The sequence below is a fragment of the Aplysia californica genome, unplaced genomic scaffold (assembly GCF_000002075.1).
Source record: "Aplysia californica isolate F4 #8 unplaced genomic scaffold, AplCal3.0 scaffold00018, whole genome shotgun sequence".
In the NCBI taxonomy this organism is placed as follows: domain Eukaryota; kingdom Metazoa; phylum Mollusca; class Gastropoda; order Aplysiida; family Aplysiidae; genus Aplysia; species Aplysia californica.
Window position 1 is genome coordinate 2,059,996 of NW_004797288.1, and position 15,444 is coordinate 2,075,439.

General features: G+C 38.2%; 1 protein-coding gene across 1 annotated transcript in view; it reads right to left on the reverse strand.

The window, feature by feature from the left end:
- LOC101858681 (neurexin-1) overlaps positions 1-13,232 on the reverse strand; it is a gene marked incomplete at its 5' end in the record, with an annotated part of 35,083 nt that extends 21,851 nt beyond the window's left edge. Inside the window, 16 exon segments of the mRNA XM_013086384.1 lie at positions 375-500; positions 987-1,151; positions 1,643-1,844; positions 2,548-2,945; positions 3,472-3,580; positions 4,166-4,383; positions 4,811-4,967; positions 5,656-5,795; positions 6,285-6,384; positions 7,106-7,315; positions 7,793-7,920; positions 8,463-8,550; positions 9,334-9,492; positions 11,193-11,327; positions 12,050-12,294; positions 13,031-13,232. Coding sequence (XP_012941838.1) covers positions 375-500; positions 987-1,151; positions 1,643-1,844; positions 2,548-2,945; positions 3,472-3,580; positions 4,166-4,383; positions 4,811-4,967; positions 5,656-5,795; positions 6,285-6,384; positions 7,106-7,315; positions 7,793-7,920; positions 8,463-8,550; positions 9,334-9,492; positions 11,193-11,327; positions 12,050-12,294; positions 13,031-13,097 — 2,647 coding nt within the window.
- Positions 13,233-15,444: the final 2,212 nt, after the last annotated feature.

Genomic DNA, 15,444 nt, shown 5'->3' on the forward strand with positions numbered 1-15,444 from the left:
ATAACAAGAAAAACTTGAGAGATGATACTTCATTTTTAAAATGCATTCTGACCACTGCTCACTAAAGGCAAGTAACAAAGAATGAAGACAACCGTAACTGTCTTTTTAAAAAATCTCCTAGAAAGGCATTCTTTCAAAAGCAAATGAAAAGTAGCAGAGACCAAGAAAGACAAGCAATGTGAGAGTTATCCTGAGAACATAAAAATATTTTAAAGAAGGAATTTTAAAGTATCAATTCAGGGAAGATACTTTTACGACCATAAAAATTGCCTCAAATGAAAGATACTGAGAAAGAGCAAAATAAAACGTATAATGGCGGTGCAAAGAGTAGCGAAGCAAAAGTTACACCAAAGCACCTTCTCCTCCAAACTTACCGTCCGCACAGAGGGGCCCTCCAAAAGCCGTTTTGGAGCAGTCACACCAAGTGGTTCCATTGTTGAGATTGTCATGGCAGATCCCGCCATTTTTACAGGTGTCTTCAGTGCATTTGCTTTTGATTTCTTTTGAAAGGAAAATGGAAAACAGGGGAAAATTAAGAAAATTAACTTTTTCAAGTTACAAAGTTCTGCCACATATAAAAGTAAAATTTATGTTGTCTAACGGATTTTCTTTCCTCATTAACTCCAAATTTTAGACAAAGGAGGGGGAAATAATATGCCCCATTCTTATCTACCATATTACGGTGGAAGATTAAATATCCCCCCCCCCCCCAAAAAAAAGAAAAAAAGAAAACATCATATATTAATTCATTGTTTATTATTTCTTAATGTTCATAAAAGTTTTATTTTCAAATAAGGGGCAAAGGATTCTCGAAAGGGACAGAGTGAACACATCTTCTTCAGAATGTTTTTATCATGCATATTACGTCCGAAATAAATTAAAGTGTAGTCAAACCTGAAACTATTCAACTATATAGAACCACTCTTCTTCAAAGTCACATAAGCAAAAAACTTTCAACAAAAACATTTACAAGTATAGCCTTTTACCTTGGCAAGCATCCAAGATGTTAACCCCTTGAGTTTGGCCATAATCAAAGAGATCGTAAATGGATGAGGCTACATCAAAAGAAGCCAGGCAACCCCTGAAGCCATTCCTTGATGATATGAACCCTTGCAGGTTTGGGTTCTCAATGACGTTGTCTGGTGCTCCGCCTAACAAGGTAAAAAAAAAACATTGGAAGAGATGAAAAAACAGATTCTGACATTGGTATGACCCATCATGTACAGTTATGTCTGGAACTATAAGAAATTAATGAGGTAACAGTGAGTCTCAATCGTTCTTAAATTGTTTTTCAGCCTTTTTCCAGTTTTCCCATTTACTGCTCTGTTTTCCTTTTCTTGGTAACATTAAAAATTCATGTTTTACAAAATTTTAATTGATACAAAATACAATAATCTTGAAAAAAATTACATCCACAAATTTTTTTCAAAGAAAGAAAATGCCTTGGCCCTGGGAAATACAAAAAGATGGCATAAAAAGCTCTTAAACAAAAGATGAAAAAAAAATCTTCAAAAATAACAATCGAAATCAAGATTCAAAGGAAAAGAAATGCAAACAATGTAAAACCCTGACAAATAAAAAGAGGTACTTTCCATAAACAAAAGAGCACAAATCCAATGACATAGCACACCATGTGACTCACCAACATAAAGTGGACCATCAAGCTTCATCCGGTCCATACCCAGATAAGTATGGACAGAGCTAAGTCTATCTACGTTGACAACAAGCTGCTTCTTGTTAGAGACGAGCTCCCCCTTCAGAGACAGAGAGTGCCAGTTTCCATCATTGTACTTGTAGCCATCAGGGGTGATCACTTCCACTGGGGCTTTGCCCGGGTTTCGGAACTGAAGAGGAAAAGTGAAATATTTGGGAATAGGCGTATATGAGTGTAAGTTTAATGAGGCATTTGTGTGAGTGTGTGTGTGTGTGGGTGCATATGTGTGTGTGTGTGTGTGTGTGCATGTGTGTGCGTGTGTGCACGAGTGTGTATATTGGTGCGTAGCGTCTGCATGTTTGTAAAACTTCACAAGAGCTCTACCTTGGTTGAAGAACTGTGGGGGGAAAAATTAAATGGTAGAGAATTTCCTTTCATGACCGCTTGTGAACAGAGGCATGTAAAAGTATGTGTGAGCATAGGTGGTTGTCTTGGACAATTTGGACCACATTCTGCTACTGATTTTTTTTTATGTCTAAAAATATTGCTAAACACTGACGAGGTAGGTCTAGCCCATTCCAAATTCCCTCAGAATCCCCTCAGTGCGCACGAGTGTGTATATTGGTGCGTAGCGTGTGCATGTTTGTAAAACTTCCCAAGAGCTCTACCTTAGTTGAAAAACTGTGGGGGGAAAAATTAAATGGTAGAGAATTTCCTTTCATGACCGCTTGTGAACAGATGCATGTAAAAGTATGTGTGAGCATAGGTGGTTGTCTTGGACAATTTGGACCACATACTGCTATTGATTTTTTTTAACGTCTAAAAATATTGCTAAACACTGACAAGGTAGGTCTAGCCCATTCTAAATTCCCTCAGAATCCCCTCAGACTCACCTTGACAATAAGTCTCCCTCGGAAAAGCTCCACAACAAACATGTTGCCGGAAGGTTTAATACTAAGAAGAAGAATTCCATTCTCATCAAAAGTCCGGAATAAGAAGTTGATATCTATTCCAGACACAACCCCAAGGGAAGGCAGAACCAGATGAGTGTCGTAGGTGGGGAAAGTCACGTCTTGGAAGATTAGAGGTGGGATGTTGGGCTCCTGGTAAAAGTTGATTCCTCCGCTACTTTTGACTTCTTCCAAAATGTTGTAACCTCCCATCATGAAGTTACGGATGTATCCGATGAAGTACTCCGGATCTCCATAGGTGGCCACCCAGTTTTCATCATCATAGCCTCCCACAACAATATCATCTACGAGATGGTAGTAACCTGACCCGGGCAGAACCTCTGAAGAAAAGGTATCAGTTTTAAAATTCAGATAAAGTTTGCTTAAGACTTTTTAAGACCCTACACTAAGAGTAAATTTTTGGCTGACTATATGACACTCTTGAAAAAACAAAAGAAACCAATAGGACGTGTCACAAAACCTTTGATCTTGATTGTGCATCAATGCACACCATTCAAGTTTAAAACTTGATCCGTTTTATTTATTTCAAAATCCGTCACTGGACTAAGCCATCACCCATAACATAACACAAAAGTCCAAGAATTTTTTAGCACCTTGTCAAACCAGTATTGGCCTTATTCTGACTTTGGCCAACTAATGTTTTTTTTTCTGAGGGGAGAGTGGCATATATATATATATATATAGATAGATCTATATACACATATATGTGTTGTCATAATCACAGAAAATATTGTCACATGTACTGCAGCATATTCATTGAAAGATAAGTATCAGAGAATACTTCTAGAGAGAATACTTCTAGAAAAATTGGAAGTCCTTAAACGTGATTTCACTTAAGCCACTCACTTGCTTGGTTTATATTCTCATCTAGCCACACCCATAAAGAGCCACCGCGGCGCTGGATGTAAACGGTATGCCAGTTGCGATCATTTAAGTTGCTTCCAATGTAGACATCCTGAAAAAAAAATTATTTTTCTTAATTACACTCTGAAAAGAATGTATTTCAAACTCCTTTTCGGGATTTTTTTTAGTAGAGGTTTTACGGCGCTCACAACTGCAAAAGGTCATATGAGCGCCAGAAGATTAAAGGTGTTACAATAGAGTAACAAACATAAAAAAGAAGGGAAGATAAGGACAAAAGATGTTTGACAGGAAAGAAGAAGCAAACCACACCAGAGCACCCGTCAACCACTCACATCCTTTTCGGGATATCCAACCAAGCACTAAAGCCGACGGATTGTTGTCAAGTAATATCAATTTGACTCTCCGAGGAGCAGACAAAATAAAATCTCTAAACCTTATCAAGACAAAACAGAGCTCAGCCAAAAGCTATAAATTGATTTGTAGCATAAACTATTACCAACAAAAATTCATTTTGACCTACGTCCACACGGTAAATAATGCTTTTGCATGTATGAGTACACATGATGTCTAAGATGGTAATCGTAACTCATTAATTAAGGATTTTAAAAAATATCCAGTTATCTAACATTGAGTTCCAGACCAGTTCAAATTAAGGAAGGAAATCGGACACCCTCACCTCTTCCTGTCCACCAAAATTAGTGGACACTTTCATGCGTCCATCATCCAACTCTGCTCTCATGTACCCTTCATCATCGCGGGCATGAGTCTGAAAGATAAGTCCATCTGAGGCCATGGTCTGGAATCTGAAGGAGATGTCATCATGGTGAAAGCTCTGCTGAGGCCTGAAGTTCAAGTTGTTGTAAGTACTTCCATCATAGACCCCTGTCCAAGCCGCTGTGTAGAGAAAGTGGCATAAAGCAGGGTATATAAACATATCAAAATATATTCTATTACACTTCTTTTTCTCATACCACTGCTAGAGCTTAGAGACTTACTGACTGTCATAAATTCATTTGACAGAAGTTAATTTTTATTACATTTTTATGTACAAAGAATGTAGAATCATCCCTTGCCTTACAGGCAAGGTGGAACAACAGAAAAAAAAAAAGTAAAGAAGTAGGACGTACCAGTGGTACCCTCCAACCACCTGCCAAAATGACAGATAACTAACCAGAAAAACACTTTAATTCACCAATAATAACAAAAAATTGTGTTTTCCTAAGACATCCACTTAGTGATGTACACCATTGATTTGAAAAAAAAAAATGCAATCAGGCTAGAGCTTAAATAAACAAAAAACTATCAAACAAAAAGTACTTACGGATCTCACAAAGCTTTCCAGAGTAATCCGTGTACTTGCAGTCACAGAAATAAGTTCCCCAGTAGGTAACGCACTGGCCATTGGCGCACGGTTTGAAATCTTCTGAGCATTGCTGTGGCATGTCTGTGCAGGTTGGATCCACACGCCCAGACAATTGCTGAAGAGAAAAAGAAAGGTCTCTGATTTTCCCCTTTTACATTTAAAAGTTCACACAGTTTGACTGTCTTTTACAGTAAAATCATATAACCTATTGGCCTTAACTCTTGGTAATTGACACACCTACTTACTACATACTGCATATTGCTTTGTCAAGTGTTCCTCAGTTGTCATTAATATCTGCTTACCTGTGCTGCAACTGTATCCCCATAATATCTAATCTTCTTTCTCTTCTAAACATTTTGACAGGTTAAGTACCTGTTTTTATGCTATAAGTGCTCACATTTACTTCGTGTATGTCAAACTAAACTTGCAGCGACAATGCAAGGAACAGGTTTACAACTTGTGAGAGTTAAGGACACATTAAAATTTTTTATCAAATATGTGTCAATACACGGTGGAATCAGCCCCTCGTCAGTTTTTGGGCATATTGAGATTCTGATATAATGTTAAAGCTTGTTCATTTGTCTTTGTTTTGATGAGCAAAATATCCATCTATCTTGAGCAGAGAAGTTGAGATATTTGCGATTGAGAGTGGTGGGGGTCGCCACGTGACAAAAGAAAAATTAGCAAGAAAACTTTTTTAAAGTAAAGGTAAGCAAACAACATACTTTCAACAACAGCAACTTCCCCTCTATATTAAAATGCACAAACAAGAGACGCAGTTTTATTTCAAACCAGTTTCTTACCTGGTTTTGGAGAAAAGGTTGAAGGTCAATGATGGTTCCATTTAATTTCAGGTCCTCAATACATCCTTGGAATCCAGTGCGAGCCCAAGTATACCAGGGCAGACTGTCCATCTTAGGCATGGCACCCACATACAAGGGACCTGAGAGCACAGAATAAATATATTTGGTGTTTTTTGATGACGTAAATGATATCAAGTTCTTGCACTTGCTCACTCTAATTTCAAACAATTTTTATAAATTGCTAATGTTCTGCATCCCCATCAACATAACATTGATATTTAGGAAATGGCCAATATGGAGAAGTGGGACACACCATCCCGACAGACAAACACAGATTCTCAGTACAAATGCAAAAAACTTCCCCCCTTCAGAATTGAAGTCACATCTGCTGTGTAGGACAGCCAAGAGAATTACCACAACACAACAGACATCAGTTGCACATTGTCATATAATTCATGTAATAAAGACATTTATTAAAATAGAAACAGACAGGTACACAAAAATAGAACATTTTAAAATTGTTATTCTACTAAACTTATCAGATTGCAGGGTTCCTACATGAATCCACAGAATTTTGGAGCATAAAGAAAAACCAAAGAGACCCAAACAAAGGAAGACATAGAACTTGCCTAAAGTCTGCGGAAGTGTGTCTGATACAGGCAGTCGGATCCTCTCTGTGTTCCTATCAGTTGTGGCCGTGATGCGTCGCACACCAAATCCAAGAGAAACCTGTACAGGGCAAGTTGAATTTCCATTTATTTAAGACAGGAACAACAACAGTATGGTACGTGAGATTGTACGATGGGAATGTCAAGCTGATGTGCAATGAGCACCTCCAGGGAAGGGTGAAGGGTTAATGGTAAAAGTAATTACAAAGGGTGGACCCAGGCCATAAGGCACACACCCTCTCTATCTTTCTCTATGAACGTGAATGTGGTCTCAAGATTCAGATCATCCAGTGCTGTGAGTATGTAATCCACCAAGAGAAATCTTGCCCTTTATTCTTGGAATCTTTGCCAATCACAGAAATTTCAATCTTTACTCTCGGAATCTTTGCCATCTTCACTATCATACTCTGGGTGCCTTTCTAAGGGAGCCCTAAAACCTCTAGTGCACAATAGGATTCATTTTCCCTTAGCTGTAAGTCACAGAAAAATTCACTTACACTTTTGAAATTGTGCAATACCATTCCAGATGGGAGGACAAAAAAACCCTCTATACCACACCCCACAGCAGTTGCATGACATGACTTTTGCCAGAAAGGAGCATTGCCAGGAAATATAACTCAAGAAAATTGAGAGCTCATGCTAGAGCATTCCCTGAAAATATGGAGGAACAAGGTAGTTCAGTCCAAAAAAGAATGTTCTCGTGAAATATGGACCTTTGACCTTTAGAGAGTGAGAGAGAAAATGGTAAATCTGCATAGCAATATGGAACTCATTATTCATACCTCATGAGGTTTCCCATTGGCAGCATCCTCCAACAGTAAAGTGCGAATAGCCTGTTGACCAAACCTGTTCACTAGGTACAGGTTCCCATCGTAGAGCTCCAGGGCCATAAACTTAGAGCCCGTGGGGTTCGAAGAAAAGAGAATCAAGCAGTTCGGCTTCACAGTTTGGAATTTGAAAGCTAGGGTACCAGTGGGCCGAGGTTCAAATGTCTGAAGAAAATAAAAGAATAACTTATTAGACAAAAAGAGATTACTCATAGCCTATCTCTCTTCCTGACTTGTGACCTCGTGTGTAGCCAGCCAGCCAGTCAGCCAGACAGACAGACAGCCAGACAGACATTTTTCTATCAAAAACCAATGCTTGGGTCACAGGGAAAGATTCAGGCTCCCTTGTTGAGAAAAAAGGTCAACTATGGTACCATTAAAATAAGACAGAAAGGAACGTCATCAATTTCAGAGTGTCTCATATATTTTTAGAGTACAATAATTAAATTCCTGAAATTACAGCACAGCATTTTAAAAAAAGGACTCAGTCAAAACAGAAGGAAAAATCATTATTTATGTGGAGAAATTTAGGAGAAATGCAAAAAGTTGCACCAGAGTTTATGTTATGTATATATATATATCATGTGGCAGAGCAAGGCACTCAATACGAAGACGCAGACAAAAGTGGCAAAAAGTACTCACCTCAGGTAAAACAAAATGAACTCCCTCATCTCTGATGGTCACTGCAGTAAGAGTGGGTACTGGTCGAGGGGTAGTTGGAAAATTGACCACGTCAGTGGGAAACCAATCAATTTCTCTGATGATTATACCTGGCAGAAAATAGTGAGACAAACAGATTAGGTAGAAAAGGTTTTAAAAAAGAAGTTGACTAGAAAGAAAGGTGCTGAGAAATGGGAAACAGAGAAAAAAAAAAAGGTGGAGTGAGCAAGGAACAAAAGTAATAAGAAAAGACATTGAATGAAGCTACATTGTTGAATAACTTATGAGCAGTGAACTTTGACAGTTTATACAGCAAGAAACAATGACATCAGCTTGCAGCTGTCATCTTTTCAATTCATCACTGAGCTTAAAGAAACAAACAAAAACAAAACAAAAAAACACAGGCACACATACGCTCAGGGCTCTACCATTCTTCTTTTAAAAAAATGAGCAAGTCAGGTTCTAAAAAGAGAACGCTGCAATGAAATAATGAGTCCAAAAATTTGAGGAATACATCAAGGGCAACATAAGTCACTCACTTATGCAAAAGGTAGAACAATTATGGAAAGGAGAGAGGCAAGCTTATAGAAATCTTGTACTCTCTAACTACTATTCTGAACACTTTTATCCGAAAAATGAAACTACATCATACCTTCTTTCTCATCTGAAACTTCAGCAATCAGGCTGACTTCATTCCTGATGTCTTTGTACCCATCTCGTACTTCAGTTTTGTACAAACACTGCAGGGACACAAAAAAGATTGTCAGTCAAAGAAAAACATTAATTGACTAAACCTTATTCCCCTATAATTACGGGACGCGCCGCTGGCCTAGAGGCCAAATTCTGTGTATTTACGGGATGCGCTTTATCGATCGATATCTCCTGTGTTTTTCGGTTACAGGCTATGGGAAGCGATAAGCCAACAGTTGACCCCCTTGATTCGTTAAGCTAAAAATTTACCGAAGTTATGTGCGACATTTGTTGAGCAGTAACGGACTTAATCAGTCACCCCCGCATGGAGATTGATGATTTTATTATAAATTGGGCGCAAAAACAAATTGTGTAGCCCCCCGACATTGCCATTTCAAAATATTGATAAAATAAAAACAATTCGGACAAATCAGATGCAGTTTTCTTCTTCTGTGAGAGCATTTCTTTCTTTCTTTCGTTGCATTAAAAAAATTATGATAACTTTCAGTCTTTTTGTGGTTAACTATTCAATCCCAAAACTGTCAAGCTGCAATGGCTGTTTGGTGAAAAATAGCTTAGGCTCTAGTGAGTTAACCTGACCAAAGATTGCAACAATGCCAAAGTACATTTTCAAGAGACCATAACTTCAAATACGCAGTATACGTATACATGTCTTACATAAACTATTTATCAAAAAGTATTTAGACTAACAACAGTCATTTGCTTTTAATTCTGCAGACAAGAGATCTAGTTTCCTATAATTTATTCATCCAATTGGATATTTCTGAGGAACAAGAAATTTAGCAAAGCCCCTAAAACACGGGCGAACTCACCTGACCTAAACCTCCCTTGAAATTGGAAAACACACGTCCTTCGGTAACTTCACCAACATTGTGCGCTCCGCCAATTGAGACATCGGCCTGTGTCAGGAACTGAGCAAACCCTGAGAAGGTGTACCTCGCACGGTACTTATTATCCACAGTAATGGTGATCTGTAGAGACAACCACAATCACTCAGTTAACAAGAAGTCATAGTTGTTGTTGTGTGGGTGTATGATAGCCTATCCTTTCACATTGTTTGGAGCCCCGAAGAGTGTTGTGTACTCTTTGCCAGAGCCACCGCCTCTCTTGGGTAGCAGGTGAGGCAGTCCAACCTCCCTGAATCTTCCCTAAACTGATGCCATTGCCGGACCCCGTAGCGTGGCATCTCTACAGCCACTGTTCCAAATCTTGGGGCTCCTTGCTGCACAATGGACAGACTTCATTGCTGTTGTTGCTGCTGTTATCTTTGTTGTTGCCAAAGTTCAATGTGTGTTACTAGACACTGTGAGGGTCATTCAAAAGGTATGAAATTAGGTACTCATCTGAATATCATGGAGTCCAATTCTGAATCCATCACATTGGCAAGACTCGTAAGCAACTGTGTCAAACCAGCAGGAGGTTCATGATATCATTTGCCCCCAAATCATTCACTTCGATTTACAAATCGTTTCATAAGGACCAATAATTGAAGCAGTCTTTGGGTTTTGGGTTTTCTTTTGTTTTTTGTGTTTTTTTGCTTCTAAAGCCCTGAATTGTTCTTTAAAATTTCGTCTCCAGGGTTACTTGGTCATTCCTTATATCCTTTAACAAAAGATAATTAAAAATGAGAAATCTTTTGGAGCTAGTCATTTTGACATAAAGACATTAAACAAGCATTCAGAAATAACAAAGAACACCAATCAGATACAGGTAAAGGGCTATGAACTGCACAAGGAAAAGGAGACAAAAAATAACAACAGGAAGGAAAAAGTGGAAAGTTCAACAATATCCAACAAATTGCTTAAAACTGTTCTTTCTGATGTCTTGTTAACAAAGCTGATCTCAGAGGACCCACTTTAAGACTTGGAGGACAGAATCATTACATAAACAAATGTTTTTGAGAATGGTCCTTCAACCAATCTTTAAAAAGTCAACATAAGTGGAAGAAAACAGCTCTTCCTAAACCTAAATTATGCTTAAATAGAGGCAAAACTTCTACTTGAACAAACAAGAATAGAGCTTTGGGAAAAATTTTCCATGAAACTAGAAGCCCCCAACTACAACACACATTGATGATTGATGGTGTTATGCTCCAACTGTGCAACTGGAAGAAAGAGGACAATAGGTTTGTTTTCATTTTTTTTGCTCTTGACCCATATTGCCTTTCCCACGATAGACCTGTAGATCCTTGAATAAAATCAGGAGTCAGTATGCACTTTATACAGCATAAATGTACTGTTGGCCAACTTTAGTGTCTACCGTCATCGTCTAACTCTTTATCGCCATGGAGGGTAAACCCACTACGCCAGGCCCCTTTTTTGGTACTTATCTAAAAATGACAAAAATGTCACTAAATGGGGTTATTACATCAAAGCAAGTCAACCTTTTTTTATTATTCTTCATCTAATGAATGAACTCACGATCAAACAGACCTGTTTTCAACAATTGCTGAAAAGTAATTTGATGTCGAAGTCATCGTAAAAGAATGTGTCCAAGCCGAGCCGCTGACGGCGGTTCACCGGCATTGGGGTTCTGACCGTGAGCCACGGGGAGCAGCTTGCCGGAGATAAAGCGTTATATAAAAAAATTTTTGTTGCTTCTTAAAAAAATTTCAAGAAACCAATACAGGGTCTGAGCATAACACCACCATTCTATGCCAATCCATTCTTACTCTCTTCCCCCGACGATCAATGATCAGGTCATGCCATTTGTTGTCATCAAAGCGAATGCTTAGATCCTTGCCAATGGTCACTTCATCTGACCTACTTCCAGTAGTGTATTTATTGACGAAAAGAATGTATCCATTCTGAGGATGAAACAAAATATATAATATGTACAACATAAAAAAAAGACTTAAAACTTAGTCGCACTTGATCTTTCTCTGTCGCCCCCCCCGAATTCACAATTTATTTTATGTATTTCTCCTCCCTTTCCGTGTGTTCAAAAAAATTTTTCCAAGAAACTTTTCATTAAAAAGAAATTTCAGTGGATAAATAAAATCATCAAGCCTGTTGGTATCATTTTCATTATTTGCATGAAAAAGGTAAATATTTTGAACCTGTGGTAAATTTCAGATAGGCACTTAAAAGATAACTCTAACACTTTCAAAATTCCATTTCCCAAATTTGAGTCGAAGTAAATAACAAATGTACTGTTGTTATGCGGGATACTGATGACATGAATTTACATGACATTTGAAAAGTAAAGCCAACAAGCAAACAGAGATGAGTATTACTTATAAAAACAAGCGCAGGAGTCTCACAAAAAATCTCAAAGCTGATAACTACAAACACTACTAAATAGAAGGAGATTTCACAGAACAGCACAATGCAAGTAAAAACAAACTAATATCAAGAGAACAACTCCCTACCCGGCAACTCACTTTTTTCTCAATACTCAAAGCATACTTCACATTACTTCCCAAAACACCAAGTATAACAATTTTCAATTTGACGAGTGTTTTTTTGTGTCTTCACTTCCTTGCATTGGACAAAAACAAAATCAAACAAAAGAAAAAGGGAAAAAAACCTTGATTGCTAAGAACGTAATTCGCTCTGGATCTTCCTGGTACCACATGAGGCCCTCAGGCTGGTCAGTGATGAAGAAGATCTGAAACTGCTCCACTTCTGCAGGCAGTAAGTACTGTGTAGGAAGGCGGTTGAAACTGAACTGAACGAAAGCCCTGCCATCAAGGTAAATGATCTTCTGTTTCTTGGAAGTAGGGCTGTTGGTCACAGCCACTGAGGAGTTCTGAGCACTAACATTGAGGATTTCTGGGGAAAAAATAAACCTTACATAAAATATTTTTTGAAAGAAAGATGTTGAGATAGATACACTATGAGATATTTGTAAAGAGAACTAGTCATTGTTCTGTTAGAGAAGAAAGAAAATATACAAAATTAGTTGCCAATAATCAAACTTCATAGCATGGCATGTCATATCTTCACTCGTGACTTTCTTAAAAGCAATTTTAAGAATGCGATACAACCTTTTAATAGTGTAAGATTTCATTTATTGACTTAAAGCAATAAATTATGTCAAAGCAAGATATTCAAATAATCTCTCCTTTAAAAAAAAAAAAATTGTAAGTGTTTTATGCACTCGCAACTGCATAAGGTCATATGAGCGGGCGGGACACACCAAACATTTTCAGTTGGTAGGAAATTTTGAATTTTGCCCAGGTGGCGGCCGAAGCCTACTCTTCCCGATTTTAGACCACAAAGGATCTTTAATGTGTGCAACTTGCATATGGGACCTCCGAGATTTTTCACCCTTATCCGAGAAGGCTAGATGTAGATCTTTCCTACCAGAAGATCAGGGGAGTAGCTGAAAGACAGCAGTAAAAAGGAGCCAAGGAGTAGCAGTAGAAAGACTGCAGAAAGAGTCAGGGGCCCAGAGGAGGGGTAATCTCTCCTGCAGTCACAAGAGAAGCATAGTCCAGACAGCTACATGAATCGAAATATCCTGCATTAAAAGGGCTATCCTACATTCAGGTCATCAAATGCATACCTCCAAGGACGATTATAACAAATATTAAAATCTTGAGGGTATATGAAATTTCCTTTGGTCCATGCATCTTGTTTTAGCTGGTCATATCCAGAGTGCAGTGAAAAGTCTCAAAACGTGAAATCAAGGGGCGTTGAAAATCCAACCCTTGAACTCTCACAAGCCTTATGGATCCCAGCCACAGAATTGTTAGAACTCCTTTGCCCTGAAAGGTAGGGAAAAAATCATGAGAAAAAACTGTACAAAAACAACAGGTAAAAAAAATAGATGAATATGATTTGAGAAGTGGAAGAAGACCCCTCCTCCTCCCACTCCTCACACCCAAGCAAGAATCACCCAAGCTAGAAATCTCTTTAACTTCTCGGGTTCTGGCACCATAATCTGTGCAACTTCCAGGTGCATATATATTGTAGTCTGTGCAAGCAAGTCTTTTCCAACTGTTTTTCCGGCAATTAATAGTATTTGTATATATATACATTAATAACAAGCTATTATGTGCTTTACAATCTATATTATTACCCCAGCAGATCCTAGAATAATCAGAAACATTCTCCGTTCCTTTCCTAGAAAGCATTCCATATAAAGCACTCAAACACTAACAAACTAACAAGATCTTTTGCTGCCAATAGTCAGATACCCTGTACCCCCATGGATGAATCAGGAAAATTCAGAAATGTAACAAGACAATGCAAGCCTTTCTCAAAGAAACAATTTCAGTTGCCTAACAGGGTTCAAACCCATGACCTTTCGGTTGCGAACCCAACAGCTTAACCACCATTTGACCATCGAAGCCACATCACACACACAATATATATGGAGGCATTCACACACACACACACACACACACACACACACACACACACACACACACACACACACACACACACACACACACACACACACAGACCATACAATAGGCCTATACAGGACTGTAGTATAGATATTATATTTTCAAAAATGTAAGCAGAAAGAGCCACCACCTCTTGCCTCCCAACTAAAACTACTTGTCAACTTGAGTGAGAAGAAGAGAGAACAATTTAACATCCAGCAAGGATTTATACTTACTAACTTAAAATCAATAAGGCCTTCTAATCTACATAATATCTATAAATAAATAAGAAAAATAATATATGTATTATAACAATTTACACAAAGAAAATGAGGAAAGTAATAGCAACATTTTACAGCCAAACTTTTGAAAATGCATCTTGAACCCAAAGTTTAGATCTAGGCCTTGGCTAGACTACTTTTTAAGAACCAAGAGTTGACCTACTCTGTGACAGTGTAGTAAAACAAATCATTTATTATCTTTTCACTATATGGAATATTATGGAAACATTGCAGATCCAGCCCACCCATACCGTCGACAGGAGACATGACAAAATTAAATCAATAATAGGATCATTCGATCTGCACGATTTGTTTCTCTAGAAGAGATGCGAGTCTCGTCTCTGGACTCTAGAGCCTTCTCTGCAATCCAATAAATTACAGGGCCTTTGCCTGCGTTCTTGGCTCTTGTAATGTGGATGGGGGCTAAACTCATAATCAAGCCATTCAAACTGAAGCAGGCTACGAAAGGGTGATGCTTAGTTCCTTATCGACTTATCGTCTGCCTGTATATTGACAGTTGACTTTTTATGTCTGAAGCTAAGGTGCTAAACCTAAAGAGAAGCCCAAGGCCTGGCAAGGGTAAGAGTACTGCTTAAACAACGCACTCACAAATTAAAAGCAAGCATCAGTGAAAGAGATTGAAAGGTTTTGACAAATTTACCTACTCCTGTAACAAGTAAAGCTTAAGTACACAAAAGTACACTTCCTAACACAACACCTGTCCGGAATCAGAATCTACCTGTGACACAGCCGCACAGGTAATGCTTCCGCCCGCGGTCCGCTTTGGACTTGTGAAACGGGCTTACCTTCAAGATTACGATTGAAAATTTGTCCGAGAAAAACGTACTATATTCCTTTCGCTGTTTTACTCAAGTACTTTTCATCTGTATTACTTATTTATTAAATTTAAATAGAAGGAAGACCTGTCGTCTTTCAATAACTCATCTTTAGCCTTGATTTTAAAACATTTATAAAACAGTCACTGGGCTTCCTTAAGAAATTCCAACGACTTCAGGGTGTGTGCTGTTCAAGTCTGGTGTGGGATACGCTTAAGCAAACACCTATTTGGAATTACTCATGCGTGGGTGGATATTTTTTTTCCCCTTTGCCTTCCATTTTGCAATTGAATAGGTTTCCTCCAGCTATTATTATGAAGATATAGAAGTACTGACAGGCGCTCGCTCATGTCTCTCTGTTGTAGGAGGGGACTTGCTATCGGCCAACATGTCTAAAACTGTGCCTCAGTCATTATAATATATTATGTAGGATATAGCCTATATCTTTTTTAGATATATAAATATATCATA